The sequence below is a fragment of the Typopeltis vanoorti genome, chromosome 17, assembly GCF_054136105.1.
Source record: "Typopeltis vanoorti isolate ZY-2024b chromosome 17, IOZ_Tvanoo_1.0, whole genome shotgun sequence".
NCBI classification, from domain to species: domain Eukaryota; kingdom Metazoa; phylum Arthropoda; class Arachnida; order Uropygi; family Thelyphonidae; genus Typopeltis; species Typopeltis vanoorti.
Window position 1 is genome coordinate 57187454 of NC_143565.1, and position 20196 is coordinate 57207649.

Consider the following 20196-nt stretch of genomic DNA (forward strand, 5'->3'; position numbering starts at 1 on the left):
TTTTCCTTCTCTAGTTGGGCTTGTTAACACTAGGATGCTCTAAAAATGGCAATGATAAGAAGTAAGAGATTTACTCCCTAGTTTTAAAAAACATGACACCTATGCTACGGACGATAATGTGTGCAAAGTCGCCCAATGTGCGCTACTCGCAAATTTAGTTTACAGGATCTTTATAACGTCTTTGTCTATATTAGATATATGTTTAATTGATGAAAGAAAATAATATTCTTTATCTTTAATTAATTACTTAATTTTTTTCCTATCAATATAAAACTTTTTTTGACGTACCCCCACGCATCGACTCGCGTACCCCCTGGGGTATGCGTACCACACTTTGAAGGCCACTGTTCTACCTTACATCGCAGATGCTTATAAAACATGAGATCTATTCTTGTTATTCGTACAGGACAGTTTATTAAGGTGTTTGTTGTCCTTTATTTCCACATGAAATTGACAATTAATCCTTCATTATACTCGGATATTTTTGATCAATGCAGCGCTCTACAAAAAGAAGAAAAAAAAAAAAAAAGAAAGAAAGAAAGAAAAAAGTGGTCCTGTAATAATTTTCGGACTCTGAAGGACGATTATCTTTGTTAACGAGACCGTATTAGAAGTTAATGATACAAATTTGACAGCTTTTAATTCTAATCACAAGTTAATTGCAATAAAATCTGCAAAATTGAAAACTTCTGTCCTAGAACAATTATGAACTATTTTGAGGGATCAGTCACTTATCAGATTTTTCTCCTCCATATTCCCTTTGTTTTATTAATGATTTATTTTTATTTTATTGATTTATCTTTATTTTTTAAGAAAATAAACTACATAACTAAGAGATGCAGTTGCTAATTTGTGCTGTGTCATATTACTCGATGAAGGGTCGGGATTGGTCTCTGCTTATTACAGCTAACATTATCACTGACTCTGATGGAAGAAGGAAGTGACTCAACACAGTACTGGTAAAACAGCAATTTACTTCCTTTCACTGGTTTCAAGGAAACAGTTCCGAGTAAAAAATTTTGAGTCAGAATAATCAGAGGATCCAAATTATTATCGGTAATTATCTCTCCAACACCTGGTGTCAGAAATATAGTATAAAGAAATGCATTTCTTAGCCAGTAGTACAAGGTACTTGTAATATGAAATATCTGCTTGGAAAGATTTCGATGAAATTTGGTACAAAGTATTTTCTACTAAAATTCGAAGTGATCTGTGATTTTGGATAATCATAATTAATAAATTATTTAATTTTTGTTATCATAATTCACATTAAGATCTGTAACTTAGTGTTTTCATCATCATCATCATCATACGTATCAAGGATTTAGGCCTAGTATGGCCTGTTCCGGCCTTAGAAGTCATCGTTGAATCGTTTAAGAGGACGTCCTGGTTTTCTTCTTCCTAATGGCTTGTACTTTAAGGCTTGTTTTGGTAATCTTTCTGTTTTCATTCTTTGAACGTGTTCCATCCATCTATGTTTATATTTTTAATTTTTTCAATTACTGGTTCTTGGTTTAATTCTTTCATAATTTCTTCTTTTCTTTTGTGATCAAATAGGGTACAGTTTGAAGTTTTTCTCATAAACTTCATTTCTGCTGTTGTTAATCTTTGTTTGTACTTTTGTTTTATTGTCCAGATTTCACTTCCATACATTAAGACTGGTAGGGCTAATGTATTGTATACTTTTAGTCTGGTTTGTTTTTGAACTAGGTTTGGTTTAGATATAGAGTTAATTACACCTGTTATTTTTAAATATTTTGCAATTTTTATGTTTATATCTTTTTCATTTTCATAAGTGATCATACATCCTAGGTAGTTAAATGAATTCACCTGTTCTAAGATCTTGTTATCTAATACTATTTTAGTTCTTGCTGGATCTTGTCCATTAAAGGCCATAGTTTTTGATTTTTCCGTTGATATTATCATACCATAATCTTTGGATATCTCATTTAGATTTAAAATAGCTTTCTGTAAGTTATCTTCAGAATTTGTAATTATTATTTGGTCGTCTGCAAAGAGGAGAGTGTTTAAGTTAACTGTAGGTGAAAGTTTAATTCCTTGATGTAAATTTTTACTCCATTTTATTATTATTTCATTTAAGTAGATATTAAAAAGAGTTGCTGAGAGGGGGACATCCCTGTAGGACCTTTTGGTTTGTCTCTCTTGTATATGATAGCTCATGATTTAATCTTATTTGTATTTGATTATTTTCATATATACTTGTGACAGCTTTTAGGATATTATTTGGTATTTGTCTTTCTTTTAATATGTTAAATAATATGTTTCTTTTAACTTTGTCAAATGCTTTTTCAAAGTCAATAAATGCAATATGTGTTTCTAAATTATATTCTCTTCTTTTCTCTATTATTAATTTTAGGCAGAAGGCTGGGTCTATACATGATCGTCCTTTTCTAAATCCATTTTGTACCTCTAGAATAAAGTTTTCGGAATATTTCATTAGTTTGTTATTTAAGATTCTGCTGTATATTTTGTAACATGAATTTAGTATACTGATACCTCTATAGTTTTTAGGGTCATCTCTATTACCTTTCTTAAAAACTTAGTGTTTTAATAATGTTAATCCATTCTTTATTTCAGCGTTTCCCAAATTTTTTCTGGGACGGAACACTTCACAATCTTGAAATTTTAAAGGAACACCTTGGTGTTCCTTTAAAATTTCACACCTTAGACATCTTAGAGTCGAGTATCATCGGTCTCGTATTTAATGTAAAGCTAAACGCACACTATCGCTGCAGCAGGCACAATCCACACGCAAAGTGAGGAGCGTCTGTTTTTCAAACATGTCTGAACTTGTTGCAGCATTTAAAACCATTCCAGGCTCATATTAATTTTGATAATTTTCCGCGGAACACCAGTGTTCGAGGAACATAGTTTGGGAAACCCTGGTTTATCTTATAGGCATGAAGATATATGCGAGAGCAAGTCAGAAAAAAATATCGGCAACATTTTTTTTTTTTTTAATACTGAATGAATTTTAATGCATCAGCGGCAGTAAATACGAATTTTATCTAAAAAAAAATCTGACCTCGGCTAATTAATTGCCTTGCTGAATTATCCAGTTTAATATGACCGATCCATTGATTACAAGTGCCAAAGAATAACAACATGCAGGGATTCCATTTCTGTGTGTGGTGAAAATGCAGAAATTCGACAATACCTTACAGTACAGCATGGCATCGGTGTTTTGATCCAGCAAAGTGTATACGAATGAATTTACATGCATTCGCAATATCACCGAACAACAAAAAAGAAGAGAAGTGATCAAACATCAAGATAAGAATGCCGAAACACCTCGAAATTTATTCATTCGACGAATACGCAAATCAACAGCCGATACGAACGGGTTCTACTTTGAACAGAAAGGTGAAAGACTTATGTGTGTGTATATATGACTTGTTGAGTAGTTATGCCAGCTGGGAAAAGTCCTCAATTTTATATTGTCTGATATTATTATTATTATTATTATTATTATTATTATTATTATTATTATTATTATTATTATTATTTTGTTCTTGTAAACTAATTCTTCTCAAAATCATGGTGGATTATATTAAAAAATGATCCATCGGTACAATATTTATTGTTTTGCTGTTACTTTTAATAATTACATTGCAGATTCTTTCTGAATTGCTCTCGTATTTTGATTTTTTTCCTTGAAATGATGATGTCATAAATATAATGTTATAAGCATTGCCGTGAGTTGTATATCTAGTGGGACCACGACATACTACTACTTTCGTGTGTGTGTGTGGGGGGGGGGGAATTTTTCCTTGCACCTACACTTAATTTCAATTTTGGATCTTATGAAATATTTATAAACGGATCAACCTGTTTAAATGGGTGCCATTTCCTAGTTTTCATTGACTAAATACTAGTTGCAGACTTAAGAAACACTGAAGAAGAAGGATCTTAAAAGATCGATTTTGGTCATCGCTGGGCAAAATTTTGTATACTTTTTCTCTCTGCTCAGCCAGTTCCAGAGTTGGTCGCTCTCTGGCACACACAGATGAGATTTTTTCTTTCCAAATGAACTAAGAATTTTAACCTCGAAACTCAGCAAAAAGGACCATATTTAGTAAACCACGTACTCAATCTTATATGGTGAGAGATTTTTACCTGTTGGCTACTGACTGCCCTTCCGTTGGAGGATTAAAAAAAAATACTTACACTCGTAAACACACATAAAAATTATTGAAGCCAGATATTCAATAGTCCAACGGTATTTCTATATCTAGATTGAGCCTGTAGTACCTCGCTCACACACACATATACTGCTTTCCTGGGGAAGGATTTCCTCTACCCTCTGAACTCCCGGATTTTCCATACAGCAATAATGAAAATGAAAAACGAAACGATTCTCCTCACACCAATAAACTATCTGAATTTCCTCTTTCTTGACGTTAGTCCATTAATACTATTTTTTAAATCATATTCTCTATTTCATTACCAATATGTAAAGATTAAATTTTTGAATTTGCAAAATTGAAGAAACAATGAATTCTGAAAGAAGAAGCTTACCCTGTATTTCCAAGAATAAATCCTCTTTTAAATATTTTTTTTTTCTTCTCGAAACGTTCTTTACCCACGATATTCACCTAGTTACTGAACACTCGTGTCCTACGCTGATTAAACAGCAAAGAAATATGGATTGTTTTCTAGTATGCAGTGCAGGTAAAATTATTTATTTATTGAGCCAACATACACTACCCATTAGCGTAATAGAATTGTTGATTCAATAGGTGTGTCATGCGGTTTATCATTCTTACAAAAAGTGTTTCCTAGTAATAATAGTGCATCTTCCAAATAGTGGAAACGACAACTGACAGCTTTTTTTGATTTATTTAAGACTCTCATTAGCAAATCAGTACAATTTAACGAAACAATACAAACAAGAAAAATGATTTTTTTTTATTTAAGAAAAAATTCTTCACATATCTTTTCACTGATTAGTTTCCAGAGCGTTTGATTATGAATCAAACGCTCTGGAACAGTCATTGTAAAGCATGCGTGAATTAACATGGTCATTATTATTATTATTATTATTATTATTATTATTATTATTATTATTTAAAATATTTAAAAAAAGAAAGAATATCGTACTGCATAAATTGATTTCATATATTTTTTTTTTTGAAAGGATACTTTTATTAAGCTGGATTTTCATCTCCCATAATACGTTCACCTGATATAAAATGTCTTATTGCTCAACTTACGTGTAAACAGAGTGCACGGTTTGCTAAATTACTGTCATATAATGCAAATTAAAAATGTCGAATAAATATAGTCTTCTAAATAATTATAATAACTTTAATTTAATAATTTCACGAATGTAATTAATACTTGGCAAAAAAAAAACATATATATTGTTATTATTAAGAGACATCTCTAGGGAGTCAGGGACTCATCAAGGAAGATCACGTATTACCCGCACCAACTGTCATTCCTGTTCTTGAATTCGTTCACACTACCTTCACTTATTACCTCCAAAAACTAAACTTGTGAACGTACTCTCTTATAATGAGAAATTTAAAAATGCTAAATATATAAATATTCCATTTGATATAAAATTCACTGTATGCAAATTTGATTGAAATGAATCAAGCCGATTATAAAGAAAAGGTACGACACACAAGTATCTTTGTGTATGAGAGAGAGAGCGCAAAATGCGTTCTCCTGTGGATAACATCTAACGAGAACAACAACAACAACAACAACAACAACAACAACAAAATGCATTTGACGTGATATTAATTAGTAACATCTTACATAATACCAAAAGGTGTTTTCCCAGTGTGCACTAATTTCTTTAATGAAATTATTGCTCACTGAGTAGATAATACACTAATGACTTCTGGAATTAATACATTCAGTATCCCTTGGGGAGTGACCACTGCAGTCCCGAGTGAATTAGTTTGAGTAAAACGTTTTGTCTCCATTTATCAACCGGGAAATTATTTTCTGATAAAAGAGAAAAAAAAAAGCAATTTGAAATTCAGTGAGTTCTATATTCAGACATCATATACACTGGAAAAAGATAAGCAAACCACGTTGAATTTGTTATGACTTTAAAAATAAAAAAAAGTGGGAAAAAGTCCAAAGTGTTAATAAGTAACCGAGCAGACAAGGATTATTTCTCCCCATAATTGTATTATTTATTTAATATCCAAGTTCTTTGACAAATTAGTTATTAGCTCACAGTGCTATATTTCCCCTGTCGGTCAATTTTGAACTTTTTATTTTTATTTTTATTTTTATGTTAATAAATGAAAGCAAAGGGTGGATATCATTAGATATGTGTAACCCATGCATAGCTGGATGTTTTTATTTTTATTTTTATTTTTTATAATGGATGTTTATTTCTTTTCTTTTGTATTTTATTCTTATTTTATTGTTTCTAAATTCAGTAACTTAACGAATTATTCTCTATTTGCTATCGAATGATCTTTCCAGTGCATATTTGTTTTTCGCTTTCATATGAAACAGAAGACTGATTATCCTCCATAACCCAAACTTTTTATTATTTAGATATTATCTGTATTTTAAAACTGAATTTCTAATTATACTGGATGTTTCAAATTAAAGTAACCCTATGTAGAGCAATCTGAAGATAGAAGCAGTAGACAAAATACTCTTAAACTTGACGGTTACTCTGACTAGATCACGGGGAAGAGAGTTTGACAACAACAACAGGTTTAAAAATGGGGAAAAATGGCGCTGTGACCGAGCGAAGACAATGAATGCTGCGTCAACATTCATAGAATGTGGAGAAATCAGTTGCTCATTTTCTATGAAATAGCTCCCACGTTCACCAGAGACCATAACCCCTGTGACTTTTGGCTTTGATCATCCGGATCTTCTTGTAGCGTGTCAGCTCTATATCATATTTTTAAAAATTTTTTTGTATTACATTCATTTATGAAATGAGCGAAATAAACATAACTGAATAACTTCGTTTGTCATTAACTGAATCATTTCACAATCGCATACAATCCGGTGCATATTAATGTAATTTCTTTCCGCTCACAGCGCCATATTTCCCCTGCCGGTAATTTTTGAACTATTTTTTATTTTTGTTTACTTTTTTATAGTCAATATCTCTTCCCCATGATTTGATTACTTGAGGGTATTTCGTCTGCTAGTTCTTTCTACAGATTGCTCTGAATAGAGGTGATTTAATTTGAAACACCCTGCATATTTCTATCCGTCATTTCATTATATTTGACTGTTACATTCAATATAAAAAAATATCGCTTCAGTAATGGGTAGTTTGGAACTAATCACATAATGAAACTCTAATGACGAACGATTTGACACTGCTTTCTAAGAAGAATATTAAAATAGGAGAGAGAGAGAGAGAGAGAGAGAGAGAGAGAGAGAGAGAGAGAGAGAGAGAGAGAGAGAGAGAGAAAATCAAACCTCATAATCACTGCATGCGTCAACACTTTAAGAGGGATCGTTTTAATTTTGTCATTAATATTCTTTGTACATTCAAATGAAGAGCGATTACAAAATGAATATGAATAAATCAATCGACACTTATATCCATATGAGATCTAGAATGAATGAATAAAGGATAAATTGAACAATAAATTAATTAAGGATCTATTTACATATTTGTATTGCTGCCTTGAATCACAAATACAGTAGTTTGTTGCGTGTACTGCATTTATTCAAGCCAGCTGTACAAATTCATCGGTGAAATAAAAAATATTATAAAAAACTTTATAAAAAATAGTATTTAGCTTTTTTTCATATATTTTTTATTGAACAACTCAAGCGATATTATCTGACATAAGGTTTTTGCGATTGCAATGCTGTACTTTTTTTGATGAATGCATATTTATACTTCTTTTGGTGAATGCATATTTATAATTTTCTGCGATTGCTGCATACAAATATGTTCCCGGAAGACACACGGAGTTGTCAAAATATATTAAAAACCCATACCAGATAATCTGAAATCGTTTTTATGTATAAAAAAAACCCCAATTATAATGACGAATGTCATTCACATTAAAGACTTTTATATAAAAATATAAATGGTGTTTCAATTTCACTCTAATTTTTACTAAATATTCTATATTATCTAGCTAAATATTTTTTCTAATTTTTAGAAAAATCTTTTTCTTTTCTTTTCTTTTCTTTTCTTTCTTTTTTTATTTTTTTGGTAAATATAAAAATATTTCATTCCTTTATGGGACTTCTGGATATAACTGTTTTCGGAACACAATCAACTAGATTGAGTTGAAACAGAAACTTGCATAAAACCAATCGTGTACAAATCCTTTGAAATGAAAAATAGCAATAAATATCTGCACAAATAAGGTCGCATATTCATTTATGGGCACTTAAAAAAGGCATAAAATATGCAAAATCCAAATATGTAGGTTCTCTATTACATTTACTTGTATATATATAAGAAAAACAATTACTTTAAGTAGCTGCATTTATTTAACAGTTGAACGAATATATTTAAAATGAATACACATGATGGACACTGCTATGTTTGAAAATATTTCAGTTGTAATAGCGTTGCATCAAATGTTGCGTTTAAACAGTTCTACTTTTTTGAATGTTATTTTTCAAAATCTCTCTGTTATCTTATGTGGTTAGTATACTTTTCGTGTAATGTGCCAGTTCGGATATCCTTTCTCATTTATTTCCGGCTGCACTTTTTCTACCGGCAGTAAACGTAAACAATTCATGGAAATGAATCACAAATCAGTCTTTAGATGTCATTTTATGACTAAATATCTGTAGTGCAATATTCAGGAGAGTTTTTATTGCAGTCTTCGGGTATACTAAAGTAGAGTACAGTTACAGGGATGTCTACGGAATTTCCGGACGTTTGGTCAACAGATTTCCATTTAAATATCTCTTATCCAAGTCTCTTCCAGAAATATCCTTCTGGACTTTTGAACTTTGCAGTGGTATGCTCTATCATAATAACTATTATTGGAGTCTCAGGTAACCTCATTACTATTATCGCCCTATCGATCAACTCCCACTTAAGAAATGCCACTACGGCATTCATTATAAACTTGTGCGTTGCAGACCTGGTGTACTGCTCGTTTAGCATTCCTCTTGCAACATCGAATTATATCAACAGGCGATGGGTATTCAGCTACGATTTGTGCAAGGTATTTCCTCTGATACGGTATGCTAATGCTTCCCTTTCATTGTTGACTATCATCACCATTGCAGTGAACCGTTATGTCCTAATCGTACACCCCAACTGGTATCGGAAATTATTCCGTAAAAGATGCGTGGCAGGGACCATTGCAGCAATTTGGATCATTTCCATTCTGTTTCTAACTCCTCCTCTATTTCAAGCTTGGGGGAGATTCGGATACAATCCCCGAACAGGTACATGCACTATTGTACCAGTAAAAGGACATTCTCCGAAGGTGGCTTTGTACATACTGTCTTTCATCTTACCATCTGTCGTGTTCCTGGTGTGTTATTCCCACATTTATTGCGTTGTTAGAAAAGTAGAACAACGATCTCGTGCGGGGACAGCTCCCTCTCTCTCACACAGTCAAAATGATCTCGACAAACCAGTTCATAACTCCTCTTCTATGAAAAAAGATTTTGGAAGTAGCTATCAGAGAGACCTTCAGCTATACGAAGGAGTAAATAAAGATTCTCCAGGAAGCGCAAACGAAAAAGCTGTGGAGACTCCTACATCGGCAAAAATCCTTACATGGATGAGAAGTCGCGTTTTTACTTTTTCTGGTGAGAAGAAAAGAAGTCCTAAGAAAATCCATAAAGATCTACGCTTACTTCGAATGATTCTGGTAATATTCTGTACCTTTATAGGGTGCTATCTTCCGCTTTTGGTGGTCAAGGTGACAAATGCTGAGGAGACAGCACCAGTTGCGAATATTCTGGGTTATTTACTTGTGTACTTGAGTAGCTGTATTAATCCTATTATTTATGTAGGAATGAGCAAGGAATACAGACGAGCTTACTATTATCTCTTCAAATGTCAAAAGGACGTAAACATAGAGAGCAGTATAAGCAGTTGACATATGATATTTTAACTGCTAGTAATATTTGTTATGACTGTCATTTTTTATTGTTTAATGGCAACATCTGTAGAATCTGTTTGATTCATCTAATTAAAATGGTTGACAACTGCACATTGAAAAACGGAATTTTCTTTTCGGTGAAGTATAATAATATAAAGTTTATATTAATAAATTAAAAGTGCACTTCAAAAATTCATTTTTCTTTTTAAAAATGTAAACGTCTCTAATTATTTTTAAGTATTACCTTTGAAATATTATATTTACTTATATTTCATATATCATAAATATTTTTTTTTTGCAGTTATTTGCATCCGTTTTATAATTTACGATTATTGCATAGACAAATATTGAATCAAAAACAGAAGTTGATAAACATCATTTTCAGTCGGTTAATTGTGTTGGTCTTGTTCGCAATTGACACGAGTAACACGAACAGTCCTTGCTAATACGTATGACAGGATGTTGTATCATTTTGGTGCTCAATCTGACTCGTTCCTATAGAACAGCCAAAACATAATTATTCAGAATGTCAATATGGCCTCTTTTTATGATGGTAGCCACAGTTGAACTCAGATGCTCTGATTATGCTTCTGAACTGGCTAGCATCGTATACAATTACATTCATTTGGCGCCTTCCTTATCTTCGAGAAAAATGCAAACACGTAATATGTTGCTTGCATTTTTATAGCGCTAATTAAAGATTACTTTTACACGACACTGATAAGTTATTTAAAGAACAGCTTGAGTTAAGTGGAATGACAACTGAGGCAACTGAGCTATGTTGCGAGTATATCGTCGTTTTTAGTCACTTTTTCTATCTTTCAGGATGAAAACTTGAGTTCTGGAAGAACAAAATCCAATCATTTCATTTCGTATGAGACTAGCTAACTCACCTTTAGTTGAAAAGTATTTGTGAATTCCTCTCACCCTAGAATTCAAACCCAGGTCTTTCCAAATAAGGGACAGACCTTGTTATGTTCTTGCGACTATATTGATAATATGGACTTTCACCGATATTAATTTTCATTATATTTATGCCAAGTTTCATTACATTTTCGATAACATCAGACATTCTGAATATAGTAATCAGTATTTATCACGCTGTTCTATATACTACAACCGCTTATAAAGTGGTCATTCCCGCCAGCTTAAAATGTCAAGTGAAGGGTAACTTCTTTCCTACCTGTAAATCCGGGATTAAACTTCCAGTGATGCAAGAGCGTTTCTTAATGGCTTTAGATTGTAACCACATTGATTCTAATATTACAAGTTTGATCTGTAGAGGAGGCACTTTATTTAATCCCCTGCCCCACTAGCGGAAGTACAACCTCGTGGATAATCATAAAAATTCTGCGAGCAGAGAGAAAAGAAGTATTTTAAGTGAAATCTTTTAACACCCTTTAATAATCATAGTTAATTAATAAAATCGTTGTAATGTTTCCATATTTACTGTATTTTATCGAGAATCACTGCCTTTGGGGATGAAGATTACTATGACAAATTATAATTACTTTACCTTCAAAAATTAAGATAATTATAATCATCTTAGTCACACCCAATAATGATCTTTCATTATATATAATCATTTAAGATGATATATCATTATGATTATCTTAATATAACTACATAATTATAGGAAGATACTCATAATATTCATAATCTTCATACGAGTGTATTGATAATCATAAGATTATATTACTCCTACGTATGCTAATCCTATGGAAACTATCCCACCAAAGAAAGCAACTTAGGAGAATTATGATAACTTTACAGTTATTTTCATATGAATACATGCATGCATATGCTTAAGAAATGCGATTTTAACCAAGCTACAGTCCAACTAGAGGTTGTAGTCGTTTCCCTGCATTCTATGTTCGAAAAATGAGTTGAGAGAATGAACACATGGGAGGATTTGAATTTATAGTAGAAATAATAGTTAGTCTTCTGCTTGTCTTCCAAAATAGGCTTCATGTCAACCTGGGAACTCGATTCTATTTTAAGTGTTCATCGTCATGGAAAATAAGAAACTTTCATATAAACTTTCTCTGTCAGAGACACCCCACTACATTCCCTCTGAAACGTTTTTATCACTGCCATTAGAATATCGTGCGTCATTTCCTTTTCCTGTGTCAGCTGCCTTATCAGGATATCCAGAAGTTTCGTTTTCTGAACACACTGGAACAATTTCTTCAGAGCTTCCTATCTGTTTTTTTTTTCCATTTTTACTGATATTCTTGTCATATAAATTTATCGTCTATCAAATAAGAGTAAACAGAGTTATCAACTAGATACTATTGCTACTGAAGTTCGTCTCCAAGTGCGTCGACAGATGTGAACAGTGTGACAGAAATTATTTTACATATAATCTGAATATAGCTCAGTAATGATTCCATAAGATTCCCCCCCCCCCACTGAAACTGCAGTTATTTAACCGGCAAGTAGAAAAACGGATAGCAAAACACTCGTAATTTACATACAACATATATTGCAAAGGACCTGTGACTAACCACCTCATCCTGCTAAATTAAGATGTTTCGGAATTCAAGGATATTTTTGCCTAGTCATGGGCATCATAAGCTCAAATGGATAAATTACTTTTGTTGTTAAAATCCTGAATTCCGATAAAAGTTAAATTTTTTTTTTTTTAAAGCTGATGTTTATTTAGATTTTATCAAAGTAGAGACTACATTGGTTGTAATTACAGTCAAAGCAGGGAAGACTGTGAGACCACTATGTATTCTACGGCCAGTTCGCATCTTTTGCGGAAACCAAAACTTGAATATACTGGAGAAAAAAATCAAGCCGCCTCTTTAGGAAACAAGTCAACTAATATTCATTTGAAAACACATTTAAGCTGTAGTCTGTACTGCACAGTGAAGAAATGCAATGTAAAATATTTTGAGAAGTATTTAATGATCACTTCCTAATGCATATTGACAACAACACCAACAACAGCAAACCACTATCATGGTTGCTACTGTTATTGTCCGATGAAAAAAAAATAAATAAATAAAATGAAATAGAGTAAAACTGGTCAACAATTTTTCCTCAACGTCCTAAAGATGAAGTTTTATCAAAATTAATCCACCTGTTCTTGATTTTTTTAGACCGAAAAATAACAAAAATAAAAATAACTATATTACATATAAACATATAAAAGAGAACAAATATAAAAGCCAGCAGTTTAATTATTATTTCATTAAAAATAAATCCGTTTTTTTCCTCCTAAAGAATGCGATACAAAGTGACCCACGAAATGAATGAATGCTTTACGTATTTTATTTTGTGATCTTCAATACATGATAAACTATAAAGATCACTTCTTAGTTTGCATTTCGAGTAGGTCAAAAGCGACGATGAAAGTATCATCAAAAATCAACATTGGCCTGAATGAGAGCCTCAGCAGTGAGGAAAGATTTTAGTTGGAAAGACCTGGATTGAATTTTTACTGTAGCATGAGAGGAACCTTTATAATGATTATTGCTTTATAGGGTCTAGCTGGATCTCATAGGGAGATGTCATTGATTTCCTTGTTTTATGACTTAATTGCTTTGGTATAATTTAAAATAGCCAACCAATCAATTTTCCTTTACAATTGTTCCTTATTTCTTTGTTTCTTTCTGAGCTAATTTTCATTTGAAATAAGAATAAATAATTATTTATTTGTATTGGAAAGAATATCTAATATAATAATTGTGTTAATATATATATATATATATATATATATATATATATATATATATATATATATATATATATATATATATATATATATATATAAATATCCCTTCTGTGAAATAAATGTCAGTCTGAGAGGACAACATTCAATTGGGAATAACGGAAATGAGATTTACATAGTTGAACTATGTAAAAACCATAGTTAAACTTGTTTTGAAATGTCACATGGAGAAAAATCACACGAATTACACGTAAACACCAGTGGCAAATCATATATTATGAACATCAGTGTAAATGTTAAATCAGAAGAATAAGAAAAAAAAATACTGTCTCACATTGCTTTAGAACCGAATAAGAAACTCAAAGATTGGAATCAGAGAGTTTCATGACGAATATAGTATAGTAAACTATAAAAGTATCGGCGACTACTAGCATGAGCTAATGCACGTAGTCCAAGTAAGTAGTACAAACTCGGGCAACTCGCAGCAAAGGTGTTAAGTTCTGATCGCTATTCTTGGTATTTTCCATAATGTAAAACACATTTCCTAGGAAATGTATGCTGTTATTACATTATGGTGGGAGGCCACTACCCAGACCGTTTTCAGCCGTTATTATTGAGAGGCTTCAGCAGTGAGTAGCTAGATCAAATTAATACCAAAGGGTATAGCCAAAAGAACTTATATACTCTGCTATACGAGTTGTCAAAAAGGTCCACCCATTATGTTACTTAAATATAAAGAGCCAATACGCTTCATTTCGGCGATATAAACATTTTTTAAATTAAGGGGATATTAAATCCCACATTGTTTTAAAACCGAATAAGAAACTCAAAGATTGGAATCAGAGAGTTTCATGTCGAATATAGTATAGCAAACTATAAAAGTATCGGCGACTACTAGCGTGAGCTAAAGCACGTAGTCCAAGTACGTAGTAGAAACTCGGGCAACTCGCAGCAAAGGGTAATGGGTGCACCTTTTTGACAACTCGTATAGCAGAGTATATAAGTTCTTTTTGCTATACCCTTTGGTCTAGCTACTGATGAAGCCTCAATAAAGGCTGAAACCGGTCTGGGTAGTGACCTCCCACCATAATGTAATAACAGCATACATTTCCTAGGAAATGTGTTTTTCATTATGGAAAATACCTAAGAATAGCATCTGAACTTTACCACCTTTCTTGCGAGTTGCCCGAGTTTATACGACGTACTTGGACTACGTGCATTAGCTCACGCTGGTAGTCGCCGATACTTTTATAGTTTACTATACTATATTCGACCTAAAACTCTCTGATTCCAATCTTTGAGTTTCTTATTCAGTTTTAAAACAATGTGGGATTTAATATCCCCTTAATTTAAATAATGTTTATATCGCCAAAATGAAGCCTATTGGCTCTTTATATTTAAGTAAAAATACTGTCTTTTTCACTTCATTTAATTTCTGTATGTGAGATTCAGTAAATACAATTTGTTAATAATATTACAGTCAAATAAATGGTAACATAGAAATTAACAAAGTGTATATTACAGAGCTAATACTCATTTGAAATAATAAGAAATAACTATTTATTTGTTGTGCTGGCAACAGAAGCTTCTAAATGAAAATGCTACGGCAAGTTCAAAACCTTGTTTGTCTCATATCCGTTACTTAAATTACTAATGCTAAAGAAAAAAAATAAAAATAATAAATTTCAGTTACAGAAATAAGTTAAGAGCACAAGGAATCGAAGGTAAAATTAATAGTCATATTGGTTTAAAAAATCAATGTAAGCATTAATTTACTACAGCAATAATTTCCCACCAGAACGAAGAGTTCCAACCTAAACACGATTTCTCACCTAAGTACAACAAAATTGGCGACAGGATAAGAGAGATATCTTTAAGATAAGACTTAATGAGAAATCTACAGTGTTGGAAAATAAATTCACATACATTTTATTTATTTATTAATTTTGCTCAGTTATTCTGTTAAAATATGTAGTTAAATTGAATTTTAAAAGTAAAATAGAGAAAATAACAATCAATTTGAAAAAAAAAATCATTTCACTTGTCAGAATTCCATACTCTAACAGCACTCGGAATTCGAAATGTGAACTAATACTTACTCTAAGCAAAAAAGGCGCATAGGACTTTCCCACCAAGCTTGGGAAAACATAGCATGAGCAACTGTGGGAAGTAATTAATACAGAGAACAAATAATTGGATAGTAATCTAAATTAAGTAGTCAACTAGCTTTTCTGAAAGATATTTATTTAGGATAATATTTATTTATTTAGATATTTTCTGAAAGATATTTTATATATAGGTGTTGAAAGATATTTATTTACAGAAATATCTTTCAACTCATATGTTTTGTGTGTTTTTGTGCTCTGAATATATATTAACCCCAGTAACCTATAATGAAAAAGTCAACTGCATTTTCAGACTTGTGTTTGTGTTCTGTGCTGTGAATATATGTTACAAATCAATAATTTGGAATATTCACAAAACCTAGATAGTACCAAGATGTTCCCATTCTGGAAAGAAATGTAAGTTAATTTGTTTTGTTTTTTTAACCGAAACATAACAATTGATAATTGTAATTTCAATAATCATTGCTCGTATGTTTTGGTAAGCGTAGTTCTAATACTGAATATTTTTTTTTGTATAAGAATAATCATAGGGTACATAGTAGAGTATCAACATGGATACATTAGCGACATTTCATAGCTAATGTGTGTGTGTGTGTGTGTGTGTGTGTGTGTGTATGAGGGACACCAGCATATAAATAATTAAATTATTCAGAAAAGCCTAAACACTGCCGCCATCACGACTCCACTCTGAGAATTCTGACCCTTTAACAGGAAAGAAATACCCCAAAATGTATTAGAAAATTAGTACAGCCATCTATAGACAACCAAAGACAAAACATGACGACAATGACGGATGTGTCTCACACTGGGAAAATTCCAAGATGTCTTATCTCAAAAACATTGCGCACAATTCCATAGGCAAACCAAAACACCATGTGATATCACAGAGAGACATATGTTCCCCAGAAATTTCCAAACACATAACTTCACGATTGCTTATCTCAAAATATCACCCACAATTCATTACGCAAACCCAACACACCACGTGATGTCCCTGAAAGGAGGGGACCCCAGCAAAATTCCAAACATTCCAAAATTTATCTTATCACTAACCATCACTTATAATGCCATATGCAAACCATTTACTTATCTACAACTCATAAGAACACACATTCAGGACACTGACGTCCCTTCACCTTTCACCCTACCCCTATTATCATAGTGTTTTATCAATTACGACACGAATGCCCTTTTCCATTCAAAACAATAACGTCACTTATTTACAACTAACAAATTATGTCACTTATCTACATCTGATAATAACAAATATTCACATCACGATTCCTTATCTTATCTTGATCTTGATCTGGGCAGAAGTGTCCCACCAATCACGACACGATTCCTTATCCACTAATATATCTTCCTTTCCATTGAAAACAATAATGTTACTTATTTACAACTAACAAATGACGTCACTTATTTACAACTAACAAATTACATGATTTAACTAGATCTCATAACAACACACATTCTCACGTCACGATTCCTTATCTTATATTGATCTTGATCTGGTCAGAAGTGCCCCACCAATCACAACACGAATCCGTATCTCTACCATCACCCATAATTCTATACGCGAACTAAAACACAAGAACTGAAGCCACTGACACATATACCCCCAGGGAAATTCCAAACATTCCAAACTCATGACGTCACACACAATGACGTTATCATCTCAACAACCAATCACGTCACGATTCCTGATCTGATCTGGTTTAAAACGCCTACCATACTACTGGTGAGAATTCATTGGTGGAAGACGCAGAAGTTTGTAGGGAGAAAAGTCCGATGAATAAAGACCATGTTTCAAATATAACACCATTTTGGCCATACAGTATAATACAGTTGAGCAGCGGTTCTTAAACTTTTTTGGTCTCAGGACTCCTTTACACTCTTGAAAATTATCAAGAACCAGAAAGGGATTTTGTTTATGTGTGTTATATAGATCGATATTTTCCGCATTAGAAATTAAAACAGACATTTTTAGAATTCTTATTTATTCATTTCCAAATTACAATAATAAACACATCACATATTTTGTATGAAAAATAACTTTATTTTCCAAAACAACAACAGAAACAAAATATTAGTGAGAAGAGTGACATTATTTTACATTTTTGGAAACCTCATTAATATCTGGCTTAGCAGAAGGCAGTTGGATTCTCTTATCTTTTTCTGCATTCATTGCGATATGTTGTTTTGATTGAAGTACATAAAGAAAACTCCACCGTACACATATCAGAGAATGAGTGTGAAATAAGAAAAATAACCTCTTAGAATTATTATAAATTTTATCTCCTAAAAGAGTCTCGTGGATCCCCAGGGATTCGTGAGCTACACTTTAAGACACTTTTTTATGTAAACCGGTATAGATTACCACTCGGAGAGGAGGTGTATCCGGAATCTTGCTCTAAAGACAAAACGTGGTACTTCATTGACAGCTCGATGAAAATGATCTACCATCCAATGATATTCACAACGAGAAGTCGAACTCATGGCTTGTTGGTTTCAGATAAATGACACGTGATGCTCTTCACTCAGCCAATCAGGCAGTATATAAAGAATCATTTAATGAAAAATACCTATTCTGACACGGTGTGACATTTAAATTTATAATTTTAACCTTAATATATGCATATGTCACGTCCAACAATCTGTTACTTCTTTAGATATTGACACTCGCTAATTTAGAACTACCAAAACAAATCCTTATATGACAACATAGCCAGTTAATTGTTCCTTCTTTTTTTGTAACCAACAAATATTCACTTTTAATCCATGTGCACATTATTTCTCTTTAAAATACTCATCACAGCGTCAATGAAAACCTGTTATCACTTGTGGATATTTCGTTGATAATTATGTCCGATTTCACCCTTTGGCTTATCCTTGATCAGAGTACTGGAAGATAAAGCGATGTTGAAACTGTTCACCGAGTGAATAAAAATCAGGTTTTTAATCGCCCAAAGAGCAACGAAATTAAAAGTGTGCGGATATCCTCAGACCTCATCGATGCTGATTACTTTCATTTCTATAAAAATGATTGCTGACCACGTATAAACCAGTGTGACTAATCTCCGGAAGTCCTCTCTCGTTAAGTTGTTATTTTCCTCGTGCAGGAAGTTCTGACGACAATTTACGCGTCACCAGATCTTATTGCGCTATTTAGAGCAATCCACGCCAAGTATTTGTTGAGATAGGTAAGCGAGATTATTGTCTGTTCTTCTGTACTTAAAACGATTCGTCTTTTTATATATAGGAGATAAATGATTAAACGATGAGCAATTGGACTTTAAGTGATCCAGCAGTTATTCTACCATTCAAAACAGAAAACTCAACAATTTCTGAAGCTTTAAATGTATCTTACACGGGATTCAGTAACTATTCTTCTACACTTTTGGACTTTGGCGCTGGATGTTGTATTGCCTTTTCGATTATCGGAATACCTGGAAATTTGATCTCCATTTTGGCCCTCACCAAAAGTGTTCGCTTGCGAAACGCCAGTACAGCGTTCATCGTCAATCTGTGCGTTGCTGACTTTATAATGTGTGCCTTTGCTGTACCCTTGTCGGCAGCTACTTTCTTGGAAAGAGGATGGCGGTACGGAGAAACTCTTTGTGTACTATTTCCCTATTCTCGCTATTCCAGCGGAGCTGTCTCGCTCTTCAGTGTCATCGCCATCACTATAAACAGGTACGTACTCATTGTGCACCCGTTTCGCTATCGTAAACTATATCAAAGCGGTGGCTCGATCGCTGCCATGATTATTTTCATTTGGCTGCTTGCAATGGGATTGTTTATGTTGCCTCTCTTTCAACTGTGGGGTAAGTTTGGATACGATCCTCGGGTCGGCACGTGCAGCGTCTTACGTTTACATGGCCGCTCTCCCAAAACTTTCATCTACATTGTGGCATTTGGGATCCCCTCTTTGATTTTTATCTTCTGTTATTCTCGTATTTACTGGGTTGTAAGAAAAGTTCAAAGAAGGCTTAGCGTAAATGAATGTGAAGTTGTCCCTGCTCGGAAATCTTGCTTCCGACGTTGCATCCCTTCTCCTGGCCGTAAAGCAAAGAAGGACTTAAGGATTTTACAAGTGATAACAGTGATTTTCTTGACGTTTGTTATCTGCCATCTTCCTGTTTCGCTTGTCAAGATTTGGAAGAAAGAAGGAGACTTACCGGTATTAAACATTCTTGGCTACTTAGGAGTGTTCTTCGCCCACTGTATCAACCCCGTCGTCTATGTGGTGATGAGCAAGGAATACAGAGGGGCTTATATTGAATTATTTAGGTGTAGCACTGATAAAACAGTAATATTGACTGATAGTTCGAGAACTTAA

General features: G+C 32.9%; 2 protein-coding genes across 2 annotated transcripts; both read left to right on the plus strand.

Annotated features, from left to right (window-relative positions):
• The first annotated feature begins 8812 nt into the window (after positions 1 to 8812).
• Positions 8813 to 10173, plus strand: LOC150097417 (G protein-coupled receptor moody-like). Its single transcript, XM_090407729.1, has one exon. The coding sequence runs from the start codon at positions 8847 to 8849 to the stop codon at positions 10047 to 10049; it is 1203 nt and encodes a 400-aa protein (XP_090263855.1). The 5' UTR covers positions 8813 to 8846; the 3' UTR covers positions 10050 to 10173.
• Positions 10174 to 19134: 8961 nt separating this feature from the next.
• LOC150097418 (G protein-coupled receptor moody-like) lies at positions 19135 to 20196 on the plus strand. The gene has a single exon (XM_090406910.1). The coding sequence runs from the start codon at positions 19135 to 19137 to the stop codon at positions 20194 to 20196; it is 1062 nt and encodes a 353-aa protein (XP_090263036.1).

Bases quoted from the DNA above. Each gene is read 5' to 3' on its own strand.
- LOC150097417 (XM_090407729.1), top strand. From the start codon at position 8,847: ATGTCTACGGAATTTCCGGACGTTTGGTCAACAGATTTCCATTTAAAT.
- LOC150097418 (XM_090406910.1), top strand. From the start codon at position 19,135: ATGAGCAATTGGACTTTAAGTGATCCAGCAGTTATTCTACCATTCAAA.